The sequence below is a fragment of the Taudactylus pleione genome, unplaced genomic scaffold (genome assembly GCF_031769625.1).
Source record: "Taudactylus pleione unplaced genomic scaffold, aTauple2 ptg000537l, whole genome shotgun sequence".
In the NCBI taxonomy this organism is placed as follows: Eukaryota; Metazoa; Chordata; class Amphibia; order Anura; family Myobatrachidae; genus Taudactylus; species Taudactylus pleione.
The window spans coordinates 579,012-603,082 of record NW_028284939.1 but is presented as its reverse complement, the minus strand read 5'-3'; the positions used below and the strand labels follow the sequence as shown (position 1 = coordinate 603,082).

The 24,071-nt window shown below is 44.9% G+C and overlaps 1 protein-coding gene across 8 annotated transcripts in view; it reads left to right on the top strand.

The window, feature by feature from the left end:
• The window catches only part of ZNF536 (zinc finger protein 536), a 640,597-nt gene extending 617,355 nt beyond the window's left edge, over positions 1-23,242 (top strand). For 7 of the 8 annotated variants that reach the window (XM_088451057.1, XM_088451058.1, XM_088451060.1 and 4 more), the window contains one exon: positions 19,789-23,242. In XM_088451057.1, the coding sequence (XP_088307183.1) occupies positions 19,789-20,024 (236 nt within the window). In that variant the 3' untranslated portion in view covers positions 20,025-23,242. The remainder of the gene's footprint in view (positions 1-19,788) is intronic. The other variant, XM_088451063.1, reaches the window with a different exon arrangement.
• The last annotated feature ends 829 nt before the right edge of the window (positions 23,243-24,071 follow it).

Sequence of the window (24,071 nt, the reverse complement as noted above, 5' to 3'; positions counted from 1 at the left end):
TGCAATGGTGCACCAGGTATCAGGCATCACCAGCAGAGTGTGCATTCAATACCTGAGTGTGTCCCAGTGCGGAGCATTTTACCTGTTACACTCAGCTCTAGTGTCTTACTCTGACTTCCACTCCCTACAGTTCAGTCCCTCTTCTCCAGCTCCGTTTGTGGTTACTGAATAAGAAGTGTTATGAGACCACCTAGCTTCGTTCACTCGAGCTCCAGTCAGTTCTGCCCAGAGGTCCCAGTTCCGACCCCCAAACAAAACTCACATTCGGACAGTTAAGTTACTCCAACACATTGTGAGTGTGGCCACCTGTCAGCCTCTTATTGGAGGAATCCACTTCCCCCCAACCATCACCTTGGTCTGCAACTGGGTCTGGAACACATCACGAGCATCCTGGGAAACTCCTCCCCTTCCTTCCGCACTGTGTGTGCGCCTTAGTACTTGTGTTATTATAACCAATTTTTTTTACAGCTTTGATTTCGTACAGGAAGCTGGATAACATCCAACCCCTTTAAGCTCTTGCATATTAACTCTAAAGATCACGTAAGAACTGTAGACGCGTAGACATTTTATTATACACAAATGCACTTATTTTATCCATCTGGCTATATTATATACGCATAGGGCTATGAGCCTGATTCAGCAAGGATCACAACTGTTAAAGCATATGCAGTCGGTCGGTTGTTGCGTACTGCACATGCCTCTGTGCGATCGGGACTGCGAATGTAGTGATTACGCAGACCCATCGCAGAGTGATTGACAGGAAGCACTGTTTGGGGGTGGTGACGGGGGGGGGGATTGTGGTCGGAGAAACACGGGCGTGCCAGTACATTTGAACGCCGTTGCATAAATTAGCCACTGCAATGGCATACGCAGCCTGAGGTCTTACTGCGTGCAGGAAAGTTAGCAATTTATAGGTAGGGACAGACCTGGCTTAAATGTGCGAGTGGCTCCGATGTACTTCCATGTTACCGATGTTTCGGACGGATTGCTAGGTATTATGGATGTGCGAGAGGGGAAGTGGGCGTCTACATGTTGTCCGTGCGAGTGCTTTGCGATTGCAAGCATTAGCATATTTTCGCAGCAGAACTGCGTGCGCGATAGCATCCCCCATCGCATCAGCGATCCATGCTGATTCAGGCCCTTTGTTCGCCTGCCAACGCTCTGTAGAATCATTTGTGTGATCGCCGACCGACACTGTAGTCGCACGTGGTGCATTTAATGCATTTCTCTGGGGGAGGATGGAGGTAGTCACACCCGAAATACATCCTATCCATCCCCTACAGATTATTTTATAGATCTCATCCATCAACACAAAAAAAACCCTCTTTTCGCCCGTGGATGCAACACCAGGTGCTGTCCTGCCCCCAGCCCACATGTAATGAGCCCACGATCAGCCCAGTTCGTCACATTAAAGGAGCCAAATGTGGCACCAGAGCATCCACCGCCATCTTGAATTGCTTAGTCATGTCCCGGATGATGTCATAGAGGTTCTAGATCAGGCATCGACCATGCAAGGCTGCAAAGACCATGGTCATCTACTCATAGCAGTGATCAGATACCCCTCCCTAGAACCCAATCTTTATGTTAGCTGCTGTGGCACTTCTGGGACATTGCCTTCATTTATCTAGAGAGGGTCAGTTTGGAGAGAGGCCGGTTACACCCACGTAAGGACCTTGGAGGGGAAGGAGAAGGTCTTGGTGCACTGCAGGTCTCAATGAACCCTTGAAGGGAAGATTGAGACCTTAGGGAACTCTCACCCTATGTAGTTATGTACATTAATAGGGATCTAAGTGGAATTACTGGGGCCCCCATTGACGGCTGACACAGAGTTTGAGCTCTTTTCACTCACTTCAAAAGCCGAAACGTCTTCAGTCCATCATGCACCCAGATAGCATGTAATAGTGTGTCACAGCAGCGCCAGCATTTATCATGTTCCGAGCATGAAAGTGTTTATGTAAGGCATTAGTAAGAGCATGCTACATATACAATCTGCACATACTTGTCATTCCTACGCATGGTAATTACACGGCTATATATTTTTTTTTTTTTGTAAAATGAAGCTAAAAAAAAAAAAGTCAGTCTGGAATATTCCTGAAATATCTCAGTAAATGGGTACAGTGCTCAGAGCCGAGCCCTCTCCAGCCCAAGACAGTACACATCTGCTCAAAAGACCTTTCAAGGAAACCATATTCCATTAACCCACGAAAATTCAAATTTTTTCTTTTATCGCATAAGACCCATACGTGCAAAAATGTTATCTGGTTGTTGCTGTGATAAAAGTATTATGGATTCTGAGTCACATGCTGCTGCTGCTGCGACCGTTTTAGCGTCTCTTACCGTAGACGCCTCTGCGACTTTATGGCACTGCTAGTATCTGCCCTTCCCCTGGTGTACAAGCGTGCGTATGATTGTGCAAGCACTGGGATGCCCACTTTCAAGCGTCTTTGGACACAACAATTCCGCTCGGTGCATCTTTAGACACAGCCATTAGTCGCAGTGGCGTCACCCGCCCTTGTGACACCCTGTGCGGGCCGCGGAGAGGACAGTTGTGTGCACAGCAAAGCCGTGTGCTGGTAAAAGGGGGGGTGTGGCCTCATGGATAGGGGGTGGCCTCACAGGTAGGGGCGTGGCCACACGGCCCGAACCCCTGTCTTAGTCACTCCAGGGGCTAATTTGTGTGCAGTGCCGGCTCCCTCACTGTGTCAGGAGCCGAGTGCTTCAAGTAATGCTACAGTGCAGCGCCCGGCTCGTGTCGCAGAGGAGGAGTCGGCACGGTCATCCCCTTGGCGGGTGACACGCGGGACCCCCCCCTTGTGACGCCAGTGATCAGTCGCACCGTGGAAACGTACACCAGCTCGATGCAGATTTCCATTCGATTATGGCCTCCAAAGTGGGTGAGTTATGCGGCACGCCCACAAGACGGTACATCTCCGTGCGTCTGTGAAGCCACCTCCCAGGGTACATTTTCAATACATTTTTGAGACAGTGAATCTCAATCGCAAATGCGCCTCTGTGCGTACGCACCTGGGCGATTTCTTAGCTGCTTGGAGGGAGGTGCGGATGAAACACATTGCGCAAGTATCGGCATTACTCCGAATGAGGCCCAAGACTGCGTGTGTGAGCATCATGCTAATGTACCGTGTACGCCCTGTTTTTCTCTGGAGAGTTGTGTTTGGTGAATCGGAATATCTACGTTTGTGTGTTATTAGCTTGCAAGCGCGGGATTAATCTGGTTTAATAAGGTCAGTGGGAACAGACACCTGCAAATGTATTACCATGGGCAGCACCCCAAGGGGAGGAATAGCCGGTATTTATAGAGTGTGAAAACAATGTCACATGGGTATTTCACAGGCTACAAATATAATATATAGAAATATATATATATGAGATGGTTAGAATAGAAATCACAGAGCACTTTCATGGTGACAGGAAGGCTGGAGTCGACCAGCCAATTTTGAATAGGGCCATTGTTTCTTATAAAGCAAATGTTGTATTAATTAACACTTTATCACTGTACTTTATTAAAAAAAAAATATATATATATAGTTCCTGCTGAAAAATAGCACTGTATTTATCATAAAATACTGTAAATGAAAGCATTTGGATCACCGCCTGGCACATAACATCTGACTGGCTGTATGTGCCTACTACAAGACAGTGTTGTCATGTCAGGTGCCCAGATGGCAGTGCCAGGTGGTGGCCCAACTCCTTCATTTATACTGTACGCCGTTGGAAAAGGTGCAACTAGGGATGAGATCCAATCTCTTCCATTACATTATATTAATGATCCCCTTTATTTTAGTCCCTAGATAGGGGAGTGGAGTCTCCGGTCAGGTACAACCGGGGGATGGGTGCAGCCAATTTAAAAATGAATTAGTGTAATGATCTGTAATGACTGTATCACAAATGGAGGGTTAGAGAGCCTCTCTTCTAAGTGCCAGTCTTCCAAGTGCCCCTCAGGGAATTAGCATGACATAGGTATGGTAATTGGCTTAAACCGATTCCAATGGGAGAACGGTAATAGGTTTTATGTTATTGATAGTTGATGAAAACAATATTTTCCTCCCAATGGCGTTTCTGCCATGGCTGTTAGTGGGCACCTCGCCACGGGTAACAGACTGCAGTGAATGGCGAGGGGGAGGGGGGATTATTGTCTTTTTTGTTAACATATCAAATAAAATGATTTTTGTTTGGGTCACACCTGGGCGACCCACGTTTTATTCCAGCCTTTGCCGCTGCTTGCAGGGAGAGGAGCGCGGTGAACGAGGTGGTGACAGCACCCTCCTATTGTGTCACTATGATAATGGCGACATTGAGGACCGCTACTGAGTTACCAGGCACAGAATTTTATCCTCACACATTGACGTGAGAGGACGCGTGTGCGCCGCCGACTCCCGTGTTTTGGTTTTGGATCTGGATCTACCCTGGTATTGGATCTGGATTGGTTTTGCCAAAACCTCACCTCCGTATTTTGTTTTCGTGTTCTGGTTTTGGATCTGGATTTTTTCTTAAAAAATCATAAAAACATACGCACACGCGCACGCCAAAGTCGCGACACACTAGTCGCGCCATCCATGCAATGATGAGCGTGGCTACATCTGCAACTGTCACTTTGCAGTCTGTGTGTTTGAAAATGACAGTTAGGAACTGATTGGTTGGTACTCTGGGCTCGATTCAGACCTGCTCGCTAGATGCGTTCGTACGCAGCCAAAGTATGCAAATCACGCGATCGCATGGCAAGGCATTCGCACGCCCACTATGTCTTAGCGTGCGGTGTGTATTTAGACGCCCACCAGCCTATCATAAGACGCCCACTTTCCCACGTCATCTCCAGGGCCTGGATGCACTAAATGGAAAATGCGGTAAAACCCATTTACCGCATTTTCCTTATGTATCAATCTCCTGGCTGCCGGGCTCCGATGCGGATGGTAATGGCAGCTTTTGCTGGCGTTACCCTATAGAAGCCTATGGGCTTCTACCGCATCGCACTGCTATGAGGGATCCGATCGGATCCCTCCCATCATGCCCCGCGGCCGCCACGTCACTCTGCGCATGCACAGATGGACTTCCGGATCATAAGCCCGGAAATCCACGGCGCAGGGCAGATCGCAAAGGACAGCTCTTATCGGAAGAGCTGTCATTTGTGCTGCTGATCGCATATGTTAGTGCGTATGCGATCAGCAGGGAGGCGGTGTCCGGCGGTAAGTACTACAAGATGTTAGCGCATTTCGCCCCAGGAAGTGGAAGCAACAATCGGTCGACCATACCCTACCGCGAGCACTGCGAGTGCTTCAGTGTAAAAAACAACCATGTGACGTGTACTATGACGCTGCGCATTAATTATGCACATCCTCTGAAACGCCATTAAGACGCTCAGACACGCCTGAGTTCGCACCACCACACCCTCGTTCTAATCGACCATCCCCTGTCACCACCCGTAAACGGCTTGTCCCGTCACTCATTCTAGCGAGCTGGCTATGCGCAGCAAGCGAACACTTCCCGATTGCCTGGCCTAGTTCGCGCACGCACACTGCGATGTATGCGCACATTGCAAACCATCGTCGGCTACGTGCGAACGCAGCCTAGCGAGCGAGTCTGAATCGGGCCCTTTATCTCTATCCACTTTAACGCCATCCAAGGCTTAGTACATAGGGCCTGATTCAGAGCAGGACGCAATTTGCGGACGGTCGTTCAGGAAAAGGGGGTGGCTATTCAAATGAACCTTTCGCTCTTTGCGGTCTGTTCACGCCTCTATGTCTGCACGAGCGAACAAACTTGCGGTTGTTTTTTGGATAACTATGCCCCCTGGCCGCTCGCATCCTACGTCATGTCCGCTATTTATTAGATTAATCGAGTACATCGACCAGCGTATGAACTGCTCGCTATTCTTGTGGTTGGTTTTTGCTACCACAATCTTGCGAGCAGTTCTGACTATAAAATAACCCAGTGACGCTGCTGTATTAATTATGCACACCCATAAAACGCCCGTTTTGACCTTTAAGCACGCCTGCGTTCGGATCACCACTCCCCGTTTTCAAGCACCTTCCCCTGTTACCACCCACATACGCCTCCTCCTGTCACTCAAAATAGCAGGCATTCGCTATTTAGCGAACAAACGATTTTCGGCCGCACAGACTGGTTCGCGCATGCGTATTATGATCCGTACGCATGCGCAGTTGGGCAAACATGGCTCGGAACGAACGAGCACCCGCTTACGAGCGGCTCTGAATCAGACCCATAGACCCCAGTGTGACCAAAGGCGACACACTTTTATTATTATTATTAATAATAATATTGCCCTCTTCTATGCTGTGACACCTAAGGTGTGGGGTGGATTGCGGCAAAGCAGACACAACCAGCCTATCCCGTCCTCTGTCACACTCACATCAGCGCAGATACTTATCATCTCGCTCCTACGGTGTGTACAGATTGAAGTTCTGCATTCAGATTTGTGCGGTCTCTTGAGACATTCTAATTAAAGCTTCTTATTTATGGAATTAATATGTATGCAGCGGCAGTGTTTGGATGAGAGTGTAAAGCAATAACATTGCTGGGGCGGGCAACGACCATCGCAAAACAAAACACTCGCTCACTTTTTCCCTCTCCGCAGTTTCAGACGAGCAGCCGCGTCATACCACGTTGGAAAATGCTCTTCAATGGGGAACATGGATATATGCATCAACATCAAACACTTTTTTTTATATCTGATTTAGACGCTCAGTTAAAATCACACATAAAAGGAGGAGGGACTAAACGCCGTTAAAAGCTTTTATGATGTTTGCCATTTTATTTTGCATTAAAAATGCATTACCTATTAGACTAAAGAAAAAAAAAAATGTTGGATTAGGAACCAAATGAGACAATTGCACATAAGAGACAGTTTGAGACACTTCATTCTAAGTAGATTAATTAACCCTTGTAGCAGAACACCCTACAACCACATTAACCCCACGGAAACCAGGGATCTGCAATAATTTTTTTTTTAATTTTTTTTTTAGATCTGATTAAAGTCACATTTAAACTGTAAATGGTTAATTTTTTTTTTTTTTTTTATATCAGCAATTTTTGCTGTGTACCGGCACACCATGGGGTAGTAATTACAGAGGAAATAGAAGCTTTAATTATTTTATTTTTTTTCCAAACCCATGTTGTTTCTGCCTCTGTTTTTTTTTTTTTTTTTTCAAATGCAGGTTTTATAATTTCATGGTATTTAACAATTTAACACCAAAATCTCACGGTTACAGCTACTATTTAATATTACTGAGTAGTGTTACTGTAAGAGCCCAGAAAGACACAGGGGTTTTATAGGGAAAAAAATAAAAAACTTCAATATTACCCCTTTCATAGGCATTCGTCACCCACATACCGTGGAAGCAGCCATTCGGTGGATCAATGTACGTGTCAGGTTGTAGTCACTGCTCAGCGATTTCATTGGCTCCTAGTGAATTGATAGGCTGAATCTTGATAGATTATTGGTTGAGCCACCAAAATGGCCGCCTCCACTGTAATGGTCTTCTAGGAAAGTTTAAAAGTGAGACTGGCGCAGTATAACGGCGGATTGCACCAGTTTTCTGGTAGAGGAGCCCAGATCTGAGCAGCACGCATTGGGTTTTATACATGAAAATGGCAGCATCTGTTAAAAAATGTTGCATATTTAAATCGGGGTCAGATGTTTGAATGCATTTAGCTGTGGAAAAATGCAAAAACTAGATTTGGTTTTACAAATAGATTATTTAATTGGATTAATGTATGAAAAGGGTACTTAGGGTGCATTCCTTGTTTCCCAGGAAGGAAAGGGAGGGGGTCAGGTTTGCCAACATTCTGAAAGCCACCTCCATTAGGGAACAGTCAGGTTGGACAAGCAAGGGGGCGTGGCGCGGTAGAGGGGGTGTGTGGCTGGCAATACTACCCAGCAATGGGGGTGGAACAGGGGGCGTGGACATGCAATCACGCCATTTTGGCTCCGCCTCTGCTACAGTATGACGAGATTTTCGGCATTGTGAAGCAGGGGGCGAGGCCACGATGATGCGATTCAGCACGATTCGCGTCACCGGCTCCCCCCGCAGGTTTTTTTTGCAATCGCGGGGGGGAAGCTGGATGGGTCGGCGGGAGGCTTGCATGCCTTTCTGGGGGGCAGGGAGCGGCACCCGATTTTCGGGAGACTCCCAGACGAATCGGGAGGGTAGGCTAGGGGCCCACAGCGTTTTGCCCTCCATACAAGGACCTGATCCATCAATGGAGTTGGCTCTGAAATACACAAAATGTCAATGTCAGTCGCTGTGGAGCGATATTTTGCTACTGCGCATGCGCCAAACCCGCCCTGCACTCGCACAGCGATTGGCTAGTGGGTGGGTCAAGGCCAGTGGTGGCTCCAGAGGTAGGGCTCCAGCCGAGTCCAAAATTCAAATAGGGGAGTCACACCGACTGCCAGTGTGTCACTGCGATGTTTGGCAGCATTTGGGGTGGCAGTTGGTGTGGCTCCCCTATTTGAGTTTTGGACTGTGTTGCAACCGCACCTCTGGAGCCGCCATTGGTCAAGGCCACATTAGGGTGCCTTTTGAGCAGAACAGGGACTGGTCTAATTCAGTGGTGTCAAACTTGGTCCCTCCAGCTGTAGTGGAACTACACATCCCAGCATGCAGTGCCACAGTTTTGCTATTAGGGCATGCTAAAACTGTGGCAAGGCATGCTGGGATATGTAGTCCCACAAAAGCTGAAGGGCCCGAGTTTGACACCACTGGTCTAATTAGTAGCCACATTCCAATAGGAAGTGACATTGGATCAGTACCCTCCAACTGTTTCACTTTGTCCTTGGCTACGTCATATTATATATTATTATTGCAGTTAAATGTTAGAGAGGGCAGAAATCACAAACATTTATTGCTTTCATAATAAGTAATTTTTTTCCAGAATAAGGTCCTTGCGGTTGTTATTATAGATGGTCACCTATTGTTATCATGGCCTCCAGCGCCACCAATGTCAGCGTGAAGCAGGCAGGGGGGTGCAACGGCAGGGAAAAGGTTAACCTGGCCTATCATCCTCACTTCACTAAGAATAAAATGGCCTACACGCAAGTAATGAAACATAGTAGTCCTGCCATTTTCCTCGATAATAGTGGCCTCTGCCCATTTGTTTTGGTTTATGTGACTGTGTGAAATGAATGGATTAGAGCGGGCATGCCTCACTGCGGCCCCTTGCAAACATCTGTCATCTCCTCAGCCATCCATTGCGGATCGCGCCAGAGAGGCCCAGATAACGAAAAAAAAAGAAAACCTGACACCTTTCAATTTAGAGAATCTCTTGCCGGATAGCGAGTGAGAGTGGAGGGTTATTTTATAGCTTAATATAAAATACGTCCACTGTAACATCATAAACAGCGAGTCCCACACAAGTACAGCTGTCTGCAAATCAGAGAGGTTGGAAGCAATTTGTGACTCCAGTAAGTGCGTCACCGGGAGACTGACACTACCGTGTCTATACATCTAACTCCTTCACCGCCGACACGATTATTGGAACCTCTTCTATATCCACTGCTGGCATGTAGTACAAACGCAGTGACACCATAAACAGCTCGGGTGTATAACAAAATGTCGACATGTTTACAAGGTCGCTATGTTGACATGTGACATGCCTCACATGGTCATAATATCAACATTGAACATGTCAACAGTCTGCATGTCGACGTAATGTTCTACTAGTGTATCTGTCAACGATGTGACTGTCGACATGTCCCCTACTGACATAACATCAGTGTCGACATTGTGAATGCTGACATACTGTATTGATTATTGTAATGATTACGTACCAAACTGCTATAATATAACAGGTCATGGTATTCGTGTGGGGATGGGAAGTGTGCACAGTGGGGGGTTTAATAATAGTGTGTACATATGTCTATATATATATGTTGAATGAAGTGGACTTGTGTACAGGGGTATGGCTTGCCACCACTTTTCTTACCGCTTCGAATATAGGAGCTGATTCAGACCCGCTCGCTAGGATGCGAACGCTCGTACTGACCGACAGTTGCAATCTGTGCATGTGCGCGAACCACTGCGAAAGATCAGAATGTGTTCTCTCGCTGCGCATAGACAGCCCAGCAGAGTGAGTGACAGGAGAAGCCGTTTGTGGGTGGTGACAGGGGCTCGCCACTGGAAACAGGGGAGTGGAGGTGAGAACGCAGGCGTGCCTGAGCGTCTTAACGCCGTTTCAGAGGTGTGCGTAATTAACAGCGTCATTGTACACGTCACTTGGTTGTATTTCACACTGAAGTGATCGCAGTGCTTGCGGCCAGGTATAGTCAATCTCAAGCGCTGCGATCGCATCCGATAGTGCTCGATGTACCAATGTTTTTGTGCACTTCCAGGAGATGACGTGCGCAAGTGGGCATCTTAAGACAAGCTGGTGGGCGTCTGCATACACAGTGATCGCACGCCAAGACATAGTGGGCGTGCTAATGCCTTGCCGTGCGATCGCCTGCCTTGCTGGGCGTGCGTTGGATTTGCATACGGAGGGTGCGAGCTAACGCATCTAGCGAGCGGGTCTGAATGAGCTCCATAATACTATATACAGTTCCATTCACCTACATTTTCCTCATCCATCACTGTATATATACTGTATATATATTATGCAATAGAAAGAAGATTGATAGTAAAATAGCAATTTTCAATTTCACTTAACCAGAGAGGGAAATGTATCAAACCTTCTAAAGAGGCCATGTGGAGGCATTGCAACCAATCAGATGGTAGTTATCATTTAGCTAATGCATTCTATATAATAATAGCTAGAAGCTGGTTGGTAGCTACGGGAAATACCACCACTTGTCCTCTTGAGAAGGTTTGATAAATATTTCCCTTCAATATCTGACCAGCAACCAACTCATATTTAAAGTGTATCTGTCAGTCACCTACACACAGTGAAGGCAGCCATTTTGTGAGCTGAATTTATGACGATGTAGCTTATCTGATTAGGAAACATTGAACCTTTATGTAATTGGCAGAAACATGCTCAGGTTGGTTTATATTCTACCTAATATATCACCTTCGTTAAGGGGTCTATTTACTAAGCAGGGTTAGGAGACAGAGTGAAAAGTGATAAGAAAGTGATAAGGGGCCAGCCAATCAGCTCCCAACTGTCATTTTTCAAACACAGCCTGTGAGATGACAGTTGGGAGCTGATTGGCTGGCACCTTATCACTTTTCACTCTGTCTCCTAACACTGCTTAGTAAATAGACCCCCAAGAATTGGGAGACTACTTGAAAATGGGGGTGTGGCCATGATGGGGAGGGCAAAAGGGGACACCAAGGGGGTGAGTAGCATTCATTCACTGTGGCTCTGCGCGGTGAGCTAATGTGCAGGGTTATCAGGACAATCCTAACATTATGCTGCTAATTCTGAGTCACAAAAAAAGTGGCTATATTTGCGTGTTGCCGCGGAAGCCGGACTGTCTACCTTATACTAATGAGAGAATCTGTGCGGCATAAAGCGGGAAGTCGCACGGCGCACTGTTTTTCTGCCCATAGCCGCAACCATCATCACTAATATCAGCACCTGCGCCAGCCCCATGCTAGATGCAACAGATCGGTCAGAAACATGGATTCCCGTCTCCGTACATGAGGCGGAACAGCTCCATCTAACTGCACGGTTGCTGCCCAGTTACTGCCAGGTAATGACCACTTCACGCAAAGAGAGATCTGGCACAGATACGTCCTACTCACAAACCTTCAGAGATATGCCAAATCTCGCTTCTGCCCATGCACAGTACATAGCATACTTGCCGACATTCAGCTCCCTCCTTCCGGGAGGGAGCTGTATGCCTGCATAGAGGGGGAGGCGTGGCCGGCTATGACGGCGTTTTGGGGGCGGGGCCGGGGGCGTGACCGCACGAACGCGTCATCGTGGCCCCGCCCCCTCTTCACAATGCCAAAAATAAAGGCATTGTAAAGCGGGGGGCGGAGCCACGATGACGCGATTCAGCGCGAATCGCGTCATCGGGCATCCCCACTGCGGGGGTTTCTAGTAGTTGTGCGGGGGGCAGGCTGCAGCCGGGAGGCTTGCCTGCCTTTCCGGGGGGTCGGGAGCGGCACCCGATATTCGGGAGGCTCCCGACCAAATCGGGAGGGTAGGCAAGCCTGGTACATAGATAGATAGATAGATAGATAGATATGGGATAGATAGATAGATAGATATGAGATAGATAGATAGATATGGGATAGATAGATAGATAGATAGATAGATATGGGAGAGATAGATCTGAGATAGATAGATATGAGATAGATAGATAGATAGATAGATAGATATGAGATAGATAGATAGATATGGGATAGATAGATAGATAGATAGATAGATAGATATGAGATAGATAGATATGGGATAGATATGAGATAGATAGATCTGAGATAGATAGATAGATATGAGATAGATAGATCGACAGATAGATAGATAAATATGAGATAGATAGATATGAGATAGATAGATAGATAGATATGAGACAGATAGATAGATATGAGATAGATAGATAGATAGATAGATAGATAGATATTAGATAGATAGATAGATAGATAGATAAGAGATAGATAGATAGATAGATATGAGATAGATAGATAGATAGATAGATAGATAGATAGATATGAGATAGATAGATAGATAGATAGATAGATAGATAGATAGATATGAGATAGATAGATAGATAGATAGATAGATAGATAGATAGATAGATAGATAGATAGATAGATTCTTATTTGTAATACATCCTCTTCAGATGAGCTGGGGGTTGCCTTATTTACATTATTTCATCAATAATATAAGTAATTATTCTCAGCCACAGTGCTGCCATGTGTGGTTTTATTCTGTAATCTCTCTTTAATAGGTAAAGCTGAATAATTATTGGGATTTGCAGTGACTCCATTCACTGTCAGTCCAAAATGTCATATACATTACATCATTATAGACCAAGAATAATTTGGCAGTAAAACAAATGGACCGCGCTTGGATTACTCACAGGAAGTCTTCATGCTTAGAGGTGGCCGGGTGCCTCCGGGTTAGGGTGTAATATTGCAATGTTAGGGGGAGCAGTTTAGTGCATAGATATTATAATGTCTAAAAGTCAGTTTTAAAAGCCGGGGTTATGGGCCTCATTCGTTGTTGTGCGCAAGTTTGCCGCATTGCATCCTGGGCTTTAAGCGAACTCTGAATCAGGACTGGTCTGGTCTTCATTTGCCTCTGCAATAATCCCTTTCATCAATAAGTCTTCAGTTTCCGACCACCCTATTTCCAATTTAATTAACATTTATTGGCTTTAATAACTGATAATTACAACAAAATCTTTAACGATCAGTTAATTATTTTCCCCGCTATGGCTGCAGTTGAAAAATCAATAAAAAAAAATAGAAGCAAAACACTGTACAGTACTTATAATGACAGTGTATAATGTATTTCTTATAATAGGCCAAAGGTGTTAACATTTACCATTTATATTTACAGCAGGGGAATTCAACATGCGGCCCTCCAGCTACTGTGGAACTACACATTCCAGCATGCACTGCCACTGTTTTGCTATTAGGGCACACTAATACTGTGGCAGGGCATGCTAGTATCTGTAGTTCCATACTGAATTCCCCTGATTAGCAGTTTTCATTCTGGGACAATGTTACTTTTGACTATTGAAAAAATAGATATTGTGTATAGAAAGTCATGAAAGTCCTTATGGAACCTGTTGGCAGTCCTTGGCTCTGCCTTGGTCAACCGTGTATTAATGACAGCCACGAGAATATAAATGACATATCCATTACTGACTCGCATAGCGACACAGCGCTTATCGCCCACCCTCCTCGTCATATGTTGTCACCGCCGCTGCGTCCGTTTACATTCACAAATCCTTTATGCCAAGCTGCAGTGAAAGGGTTAATGCGCTTTGAATACTTTGGAAACGGATAAGTCTTGTAAGTGTCACCAGAAGACGACGTTTCTGCGAATAGGAACGCCGCCTCCTAGTGAGGGGCGAGGGAATTGCAAAAGGTAACTTCTGTCCTTTACTGAGCACATAAATGGCATAACTAAGAGCATAGAGCTGATATTGTAACTGTTACTGTATGTTACTTAACTCATATACAGCTAGTACAGTATATATGGTGTGGGGTTACAACACGCACTGCTTTTGTGTCCCTAGGGCATGGATGGGAAACCTCAGGCCAGGGGGCCGTATAAGGCCCCCGAAATCATTTGGTCCGGCCCTCTGAGCTTTTTTCTGCTAGCCTCATCTGGCTAGCAGGGTGCCAGAATCTATGCAGCAGTGCCACCTGAAGCGTCCTTAGGACACTTCAGACGGTCACACCACTGCCCTTACAGCTCCCCTGACGATTGTGGCCCTGTCCCATGTGACATCACACAGAGGGGGCATGGCCTGCACCGGGCCCACAAATCATGTTATATATATCAACATGGCCCTTGGCATAAAAAAGTTTCCCCACCCCTGCCCTAGGGGATCTACCTTGCACACTACAAGGTACTTGCATACCCCATACTTTTCCCAAAACTTAGCACTTCTTCTGAGCTCATATCAACAAGATAAGTGGGGATAGGTCTGTACATACAGTATGTTTTATCTTACGTATCCAAAAGTAAGTTTAATGTTTACACTATAGTCTTTCATGCCACATGGGTCTTCCAGGGTTTTCACTTCAAAATTATGGGAACTTCAAATAGTGTCTGTCTACTTCCCCGAGTCCCAACAGCATCTGCCAAGGAATGATAGGGTAAGTTTATATTCTAGAGTATTACAACCACGGCACTGTCCTAGGTGTCATGGAGACGTCTGCCATCTTTGTGGCATCCAACTAGGGCCCTCGTTGGCGCACTGACTTCCTCTACCACGGTAGTCACATCGTTGAGCCCCTCGGTGCCCATGAATCAGCGACATCACTGAAGTACTTCATGGGCAATATTTAAAAAGCTCTGGGCATGAGTGTAGGTGACACACTCATAAATGTTTATAAGGGGATGTAGTCGGCACTCAGAATGCTGGTACTGGAATCCCGACAGCAGTCAGAATCCCGACTGCTGACATCCCAACGGTAAGGGTTTTTCAGTAGGGGAGGGGTAAGGTTAGGCTTCGAGGCGGGGAGGGGGGAGGGTTAGGTTTAGGCTGCAGGGGGGGAGGGACAGGTTGAGGGGAAGGGTTAGGAGTAGGGTTAGAGTACTTACCTACAGGTGTCGGTATTCGAAATCAGTCGGCATTCTAGCGTCGAGATACTGAGTCCAGTATTGTGGGCGCCGGGATCCCGTACTGAACCCTTTATAAGAGCTATAAAGTGGAATTGAGTCTAGCAGTACTCTCAGATGTAATCTTCGTTCTATAAAGCCGCATAGATATTTTGATATACGTGTCCCGATTTATTTTTAAACAAACCCACTAAAAATTCAATTGCACGAATGCAAGCATGGAGCACGCTGTAGAGAATCTCTCCACATGTTCATAATATGCCGAGTTCAACATGAGTGCTTGCATAAATAATATTATTTAAACCAATAATAACCTAATTAGCGCAGTCTAAATGGTTGTCACCATAACCGTGTTTTCAAAACACACAGAGCTACAGTCTGTATTGGCAGCACACACAGTGTCATCTGCAGGCTACAATGTGTCTGATACGCCTTGACATGATGCCTGACAAATCAACATTTCAGAAGGTAATTAACTTTAAAAACTTTCAATTAACAAGACAGCTGTTGGAGAGATCGCAGCATCAGAATGCAGCATATAACGTACGAGTATTCTTGTTTGCAGGCCTGGATTGTGTGGTCTTCTGCTGGATTGTCTCTAAAAAAACATTATTCCAGAATAATTTGTTTATTTAAGTGTTGTAAAAAAAATAAAATAATACTAAGTAGAGATGGGATGTAGTTTATATAATGGCTGTAGCAGTGCCGGCGTTGGGTTTTTGACCGCCGGGATCCTGAGTGCCGGTATCCCGTACCCAACCCGTAGAGATGATCGGTTTGGTTTTGCTGAAAAACCGAACACTCCCGAACTTTGGGGTTCTAAGTACTGGTTCGGATCATTTTGGGGTTCCGAGTAGAACTTAACCCTGACTCTTTCGCCAAGTTCGGAAATCGGATCTAAAAACCGGATCTCGCGTGATTAGGATTGCATCTAAGTCCCTCCCTCGTGATTTTAGATGCTGTGAGGTGGTCAAAATTGATGTTAATAATACTATAGGATCAAAAACAGGTCCAAGTTCCATGATTTTAGCTTTTTATTCCAATTTTTAAAGTAATGCAAAACCGAACCAAAACACCTGATGGTGGTTTTGCCAAAACCAAACCACGACGATGATTCAGAACCAATACACATCTTTACTAATAAACTAAAAAACTGAAAAAATTTTTTTTTTTACTTTTAAACATAACTTTATTTAAATACAATTGCAGTGGCAACCCACAGCTACCAATCCCATTTTAGATTTCGTTAGTCTGCACTAGATTGCTTTAAGCTGACACCTGATTGGTTGCTATGGGTTACAGCACATCATGGCCCTTTGAACCCTATTAGCAAAAGTCTACTTAATGTAAAATTATTTTAAAAAGCCACTGTTATGATCCTTGTACATGCCGCTAATGGTGCATACACACGGGACGATCGTCAACGATAACGATATCGTTGAATAATCTTCCAGGTGTGCTGGATGATCAATATCGATCATCCAACACACCACCAACCCATCAACGATGGCCAACCATCGCATCCCTATAGTAACCTGGCCGATATCGATCAGGTTGGCCTGCGTGCACGGACGATGGACGACATCGTTATCGTCCATACGTGCCCGCGCATCGCAGGTCGCTGGTGGGTTGGAGGTGCTGAAAAATGCATGATATGAATGATAACGATATGATCGATATTGTTATCGTTCATATTGTGCATTTTAATCGTACCGTGTGTACGCACCTTTAGTCTGTACAGCGCTGTCAGAGATGAATGGGTCAAATTCATTTGTAAATAAATGACATCCCTCACCTCTCATACGGTCACCAAACGTTTTATTGACTTAATGCAACCGGTAAAATGCACAGGTGACGGTTTTCCCTGTGCGTCAGCGCACACGGGGGTATTTTCTTTAGAGTAGACGGAGGAAACACTAGTGTATTGGGGAACGTTGATCCCTACAGGAGAAAAAAAAACGTTCAGTCCTTGCACACAGTCTTCTTTATGTAACTAACATGTACATAGGCAAAAAATTATTATGTGAAGATCCCAAGTTCACCAACTGTGCTGCTTATAGGGATCAATGGCCCTCATTCAGAGCCGCTCGTTAGCGGCAGTACGCTCGTTCCGAGCGATGTTTGCACATCTGCGCATGCGTACGCTTTTTAGTACGCATGCGCGAACCAGTCAGTGCGGCCGAAAATCGTTTGTACGCTATATAGCGAGTGCCTGCTATTTTGAGTGACAGAATGAGGCGTATGTGGGTGGTAACAGGGGAAGGTGCTTGAAAATGGGGAGTGGAGATCCGAACGCAGGCGTGCTTAAAGGTCAAAACGGGCATTTTATGGGTGTGTATATTTAAAACAGCAGCGTCAATGACCACGTCACTGGGTTATTTTAGAGCCAGAACTGCTCGCAAATTTGTGGTAGCAAACACCAACCACAAGAATAGCGAGCAGTTCATACGCTGGTCGATGTACTCGATTAATCTAATAAATAGCGGACATGACGTATGGTGCGAGCGGCCAGGGGGCGTTTTTAACAAATAAACGAGCGTATGTTTTGCTCGTTCGTTCAGACTTAGAGGTGTGAACAGACTGCAATGTGCGTACGGATCATTTGAATAGCCACCCCTTGTTTTTAAACGAACGACCGCAAATAGCGAACGGCTCTGAATGAGGGCCAATGATCCAGGGTGCGCCAGCATTTCTCTTTCTACCGGAAATAAAATGTAACATAACGCAGGCCATGTGTTATACGCCCCAGGGACGGCAAATATAGACACATTTATGTCACAGAAGCATCATACTTTTTTTGTATGAAGTGGAAACATATTATATGTGTGTGTGTGCGTGAGTAAATGAATTAGCAGTGTAAGTTACCTTATTATATAGAGTTGTCTTATATACTCTCATCATTACAGCTTCAACTAACATTTCAACACATTCATCAGTATAAATTACCACCTCTCTCTCTCTTAAATGTATGAACGCTTCTAGCAGTGATCAGCCAGTGCAGACGTTTGCTAATATTGCAGATTTTGCTATTGCTAAAGAAAAGTTTTGCAGAGTAGAAAATGAAGACAGATCCCCACCCATAGTAACACATAGTTACTATGTGCAATATGTAGCCCCTACATGATAACTACTGTATAGGGAGTGAAAGACAATAACATTTTTACTGAATTAACAAGTGGCGTTAAAGCAGCAATTTGTTGTTGTTTTTTTCTTTAAACAGCAAGAAAATTACCTTTATAACACAAATTTTTTTTCCTACATCTTCCTGCTAATCATTATCTCCTTTTCAAAATCGCAATGGAGGGAAATCAAGTATGGCTGATACAGTCAGGCTGCTATACAAACCCAGTCTTACAGTATTCAGTCTTTTGATGGCAGGGGGGGGGGGAGATGGAGGGTGAGGGTGTCACGCTTGTTATCCATGGCCTAAGAAATGGCTGATGATCATTTTGCCGCATTGTTTCAATAGGACTATCAGGTGATATTGTGACGGACCAGATTCCCACTGAGGACACCGTCATAAAATAGCCCTTTGCGTCTTTGGCCCTCATTCAGAGCCGTACGCTCTGAGCGGAGTGCACGCTCTGAATGAGGGCCGCCCTCCATAAAAATGGAGCGTCCTCCTGGACGCTCGTATAGCTGTGGGTCACCACCCACAGCCTATACGAGCGTGCAGTTTGATGGTCGCGATGGTCGTGACCATCGAAACTGCGAGCCGGAGCCTGCGGTTGAGGTTTTCAACCGCAAGCCCCGGAGTGATTTTGGTTCCCGTGGGAACGCCCCCGTCAGGGAGGCACGCCCCCGGCACGCCCACCAAAGGGGGCGTGCTGTCAGTCAACATCGACAGCACGCCCCCTTTGATCAGACACAACGAGCGAAGGAAAGTCCTTCGCTCGTCGCGTCTGGCGCATGCGCACGACGGAGCTCCCGCCGTCGTGCGCATGCGCAGAGCACAACATCGACCCACTTGCGAGCGGAAAGCCGCTTGCAAGTGGGTCTGAATCAGGCCCTTTGTTCATCATATTGAGCTTTGCATATGCTCTACTTCTACTCTAGATCTCGCCCTGCCACCCATGGTGCTTCTTTAGTAAATTTGTGAGGTCTCTGTATATGGTTAGGCGTCATGTTGGCAGATACAAATGTTAGGTTTAAAAATGATTTGAATGATTTGTTTTGGATAAATTGGAGATACTGTACGACACTGTTCTATTGTACTGAGTCGTGGTGTTAATCCTGGGTGGAATCTAATTTTATATAAATATTTTTCTCTCTTTTGGATCAATAGATAATCAATAGGCTCGCAAGTAGCAACATAATGGGCTTAGGGGTCTATTTACTAAATCTGGATGGAGGTAAAGTGAACGGAGATAAAGTACCAGCCAAACAGCTCCTGTCATTTTTCAAAAACAGCCTGTGACATGGCAGTTAGGAGCTGGTTGGCTGGTACTTTATCTCCATTCACTTTATCTCCATCCAAGGCTTAGCAAATAGACCCCTAAATGCCTTTAGCCTAATGACTCACTGAGACCCCAAACTGACATATATTAATTGTATTGTCTGTTCCCGCAGGTCAACGGCCTTTTCAATGCAGATATTGTCCTTACAGTGCCTCTCAGAAGGGAAATTTGAAGACCCACGTCCTTTGTGTCCATCGTATGCCTTTCGACAACAGCCAGTACCCGGACCGCAGGTTCAAGCGCTCCCGAGTTGACCCAGAGACTTCTGGGAACTCCGAAGAATATGAAGCTGTCAAACCCGGGAGCTCAACGCAACCTACGGCAGAAAGCAGCCAACCCCATGACTAATACACTCAAAGCCAACGGTTCTGTATATTTCGATGTTACTTGACCTACTGACTGTCTTGGAAATGGTCCATCTCCCAAGGCCATTCGGGGCAAGGGAAACCTCAATCCTTTTTTCGCAGGAGACTTTGAATGTGGAACAAAACGAAACCCCCGCCTCTTAAAATAAAATAAAAATGGCTGTGGGACTGCTACCCAGCAACAGGAACTTCCAAACAATCGAAATTTGGAGTATATAATGTAACTGGAAGACCGGTACGGCATTATGAGACTTTTGAAGTGGTCTTTGTCCGATGCAAAATGCTTTTCGGAAGTAAAAAACGAACAAAAAAAAAAATACTATTTAAACGATTCAATGCTGCCTTGAAAGAAAGAAAGAATGAAAAACAGAAAGAAAGAAAGAGAGAGTGAGATAGGGAGACGGAAAAAGAGAGAGGGGCTGTGTTTTCATCGTTGAAAACACCTTTATAATATGACACCAGCTGCTGTCATTATCTGAGCATAGAAATGAGATGAGTTGGTAGCCGGGCCGTGGTGCCAGCCTGACTGGAGCTGTCATTACGAGGAAAAAATCAATTGAAGTGGTGTTACAACAGCAACTGTAGGAGAAATCCAAGACAGCCCACAAGCTGGGGTCACTACTGACCTGCAGCATACAGAAAAACATGACGATATTCCGTCTTTCGTCTCTCTTCTCCAGATCTAGACAAACAAATAATGCTGGTGTAGAAAGGATCGTCAGAAGAGAAGCCACATGCAGCACCTTCCATTGCCTTTTTTTGTTTCTTCCATCTTTTAAAATCAACGCTCAGTATTGAGGGAAGGTTTAGTGTTATGTTGTGTTTTTGTTGCTCTTTTTATTTTTTATTTTTTTATGGGGATAAAGCATATCACCGAATCGTGTACCAGACTGCTCAATCTCGCCTGATGAAGGTGCTAGTTAGAATTGAGACATGTATGTACAAAGGAAACTTTATTTTGTTCTACTGTATTTTTCATTTACTTAAATAATCCCCCCCCCCCCAAAAAAATAAAATAATGATAATAATATTTGTATGCAGATTTATATTTGTGTATGTGGTTTAGACACGTTGCACGAATTCTAAGCTGGATACATATTATATATACCCTGCCTCTAATGCCGTGGGGGGGGCGGTACAGGATTTTTGTTAAGAAAAAAAACATTCCGGGCCTGATTCAGAGGTCGCGACTGATGATCTACTTACTGAGACGCCCGATGGCCGCGGCGCTAATCTATCTTGGTGCATCTCTAGATGCACCATAGAAACTTGCACGAGCCCAATGGCAGGTGCGATATCTCCGTCGGAACATGGCGTCCTGTGTCTGCGCTACAGCGCTTTAGACACACCCACACTTGTATAACCACCCCCCCTGCTACCGCCCAGGAACGCCTACTGAAATCCTGGCCTCTTGTGTCCAAATTCGATCTGCATCTCCCATTGGTAACTATTGTGGTGTTGTGCGACTCGGACGCATGCGCAGATATAAAACATCGGCCGCTTACGTGCTGCATCGATACTGTGTGCTCCCCTGAATAGGGCCCTCTAGCTGCGTGCAGAACTTCGTTCATTTTATTTATTATATTTTTTGCCCCCCACAATTTATTTGACTGCCCACTACATTAGATAGATAGCATCTAAATTTTACATCTGAATGTTAACGAGTCTTATAAAGGAAAAAAAACTAAAACATTATTTAGATGCAGCCCTTTAATTGACTTCCTTCAGACTTGGGGCCTGTTTTGGGGGTGGACGCAGGCGCAGTTTGTCTATTGAACACGTCGTTCCGGTTTTAGTGCTATTGCATCTTTAGACCTTGCCGCCGTCCGTGACATACCCACCCCCCTGCTATCGCCCACGAACGCCCACTCAAATCCACAGCTCTTGCCACCTAATTCGTTCTGCGTCATCCTGCTTTAACATCAGGACGCATTCGCAGTGCTATTCGGATGCAGTGGAAGACTTACAACTGCGTGCGGCATTGACACCACTTCCACCAGTAAATCAGGTGCTTTGTATTTTATGATAGCTGGAGTACTGTAGGGGGGAAAAGAAAGCAGACAGACGGAGTATCTTCAGTAGGCTGAGAGCAGGGCGTAGATCCCAACAGCCTTAAAACTTTTAACTCTGCCTAAAGCAGTTTGCAAAACTATGAACTGCAATCAATGTAAATAGAATCTGTATGCTCTGCTGTGAGACTGGAGACATCTCAGGAGATTGAAGAGTACAATTTACATATGCTGCCTGAAAGAAAAGATACCCGAGTGAGTTTATTTTATTTTTTTTTATTTTTTTTTTCCAGGAGGTCGCAACGTAATGGGCTCACTTGATATATAGAGCAAGCTGCTAACTCGGTTGAATAATTTTTTTTTTCTTTTACATTTTTTTAGGATAGTTCTCACTGCCTTACTTATACCGAGTTGAAAAAAAAAAAAATGCAACTGTTTCTGAGATCCTCGAGGGGGAAAAATAAAAACAGAAAAAAACTAAAAAGGATTGAAAAGGTGTTAAAAACTTTTTGACTGTAGTAAGCGTTAGAATTTTAACTGCACTACTGTGTTTGGATACTGTCAGTCGCTTGCTTTTCTGTGTTTGCTCTGCTGCCTTCTATATCTTAGCAAAAAAAAAAAAGTCTTAAAAAAAAAATGAAATACAAAAAAAAAATTACATTCCATTTCTTGCACTTTTGATCTATTTCAGTATTTCTTTAGTGTCCTCTGAGAATTTTCAGATAAGACAGGCAATAATTCTGTTTGTGACACTGGATACATCTCCCGTTACTTGTGATGTGTGTGTATGTTGAGCCCAAGGTCTGGTGCTATTGGCCTGCCCACTCCCCTTTCCCCCTTAGCCTCTATTCCCTGGCCTTATTTTATTTTTCCAGAACATTTGTAACTTGTAACACAAGCAAGTGACAGCGGCGATGATACATTGTCAGTTTCTGAATATCATCATGCTTTTCATATATAAACATGTCATGTTTTTCATCTGTAACGCCTGTTGTCTGTAGTACTGGTCATAATATTGTCTACATTCCTATACAGAGAAATTGGAAAAAAAAAAATCCGTCTTGGAGTAAGTCCGAGATCGATAGAGTAGAGGAGTCTGTTGCTATGCTTGTAACAAGTAGAGGACTTTGTATTTAAACTTTATTCTTGGTCATTATTTATTATTACATTTACATCCGTTAACATAACTTTATTCTGGTACAAAAGTATTAAAAAAATAATTTTTCTTTTTTTTTTTTTCTTCCATCTATTAGAATAAAATGTCTTTGAAGCAGTACAGTTTATTCTGTGTTTTACGCAATAAAACCTCTACCTCTGAATAATCAACGTACATTTTCTAATTCCTCATGACTCCAATTGAGAAAATGTATTAATTTTTATTCATGCATATTTAACGTAAGTAAATTGAAACATTTAAAGAAATTTCTACAATGAAATGTTGAGTTTTGGTGGTGCACCAATAGTGGGCGCAGCTGCAACAGGGACCCGGATGTAAACCCTATAGCTTGGCTTTTGGCAGCGGGGAGCCAAATTTTCAGTGTTGTGTTTCTAATTCAGGAATACTGTGTGATGACGTCATTCTTCCATACTCCTCGCAGTATCCTGAGTATTAGCTGTCGGAGACTGCGGTTTGACGGGTGCACCACCTTAGATCCTTACCCTCCTATATCTTATAGACCAAAAATATGGACACTGGCCTTTCATTATTCTGAAGGCGACAGAACTAGGCATAAAAAGTTGTCCAACTGTTACAGAGAGCCAAAGCTAGCCTAAGATGGTATAACAGGTTCAGGACAAAAGGGTGCCAACCAATGTCAACCAACAGGGTTCCAATGGTACAATGGGATCTTTGGTGCCAAGCCATACGCCATGTAGCGCTATGCCATGGCGTGTGGAAGATCATCACTGAGCATGTGCATTTGGCTGTATTACTGCAGTCGGTATGCTGTTGAATTTCCATCTCTGGCGGGCGCATGCCCAGTAGGAGGGTTGCGATGGGATTTCTGGCACATGCCCAGTGG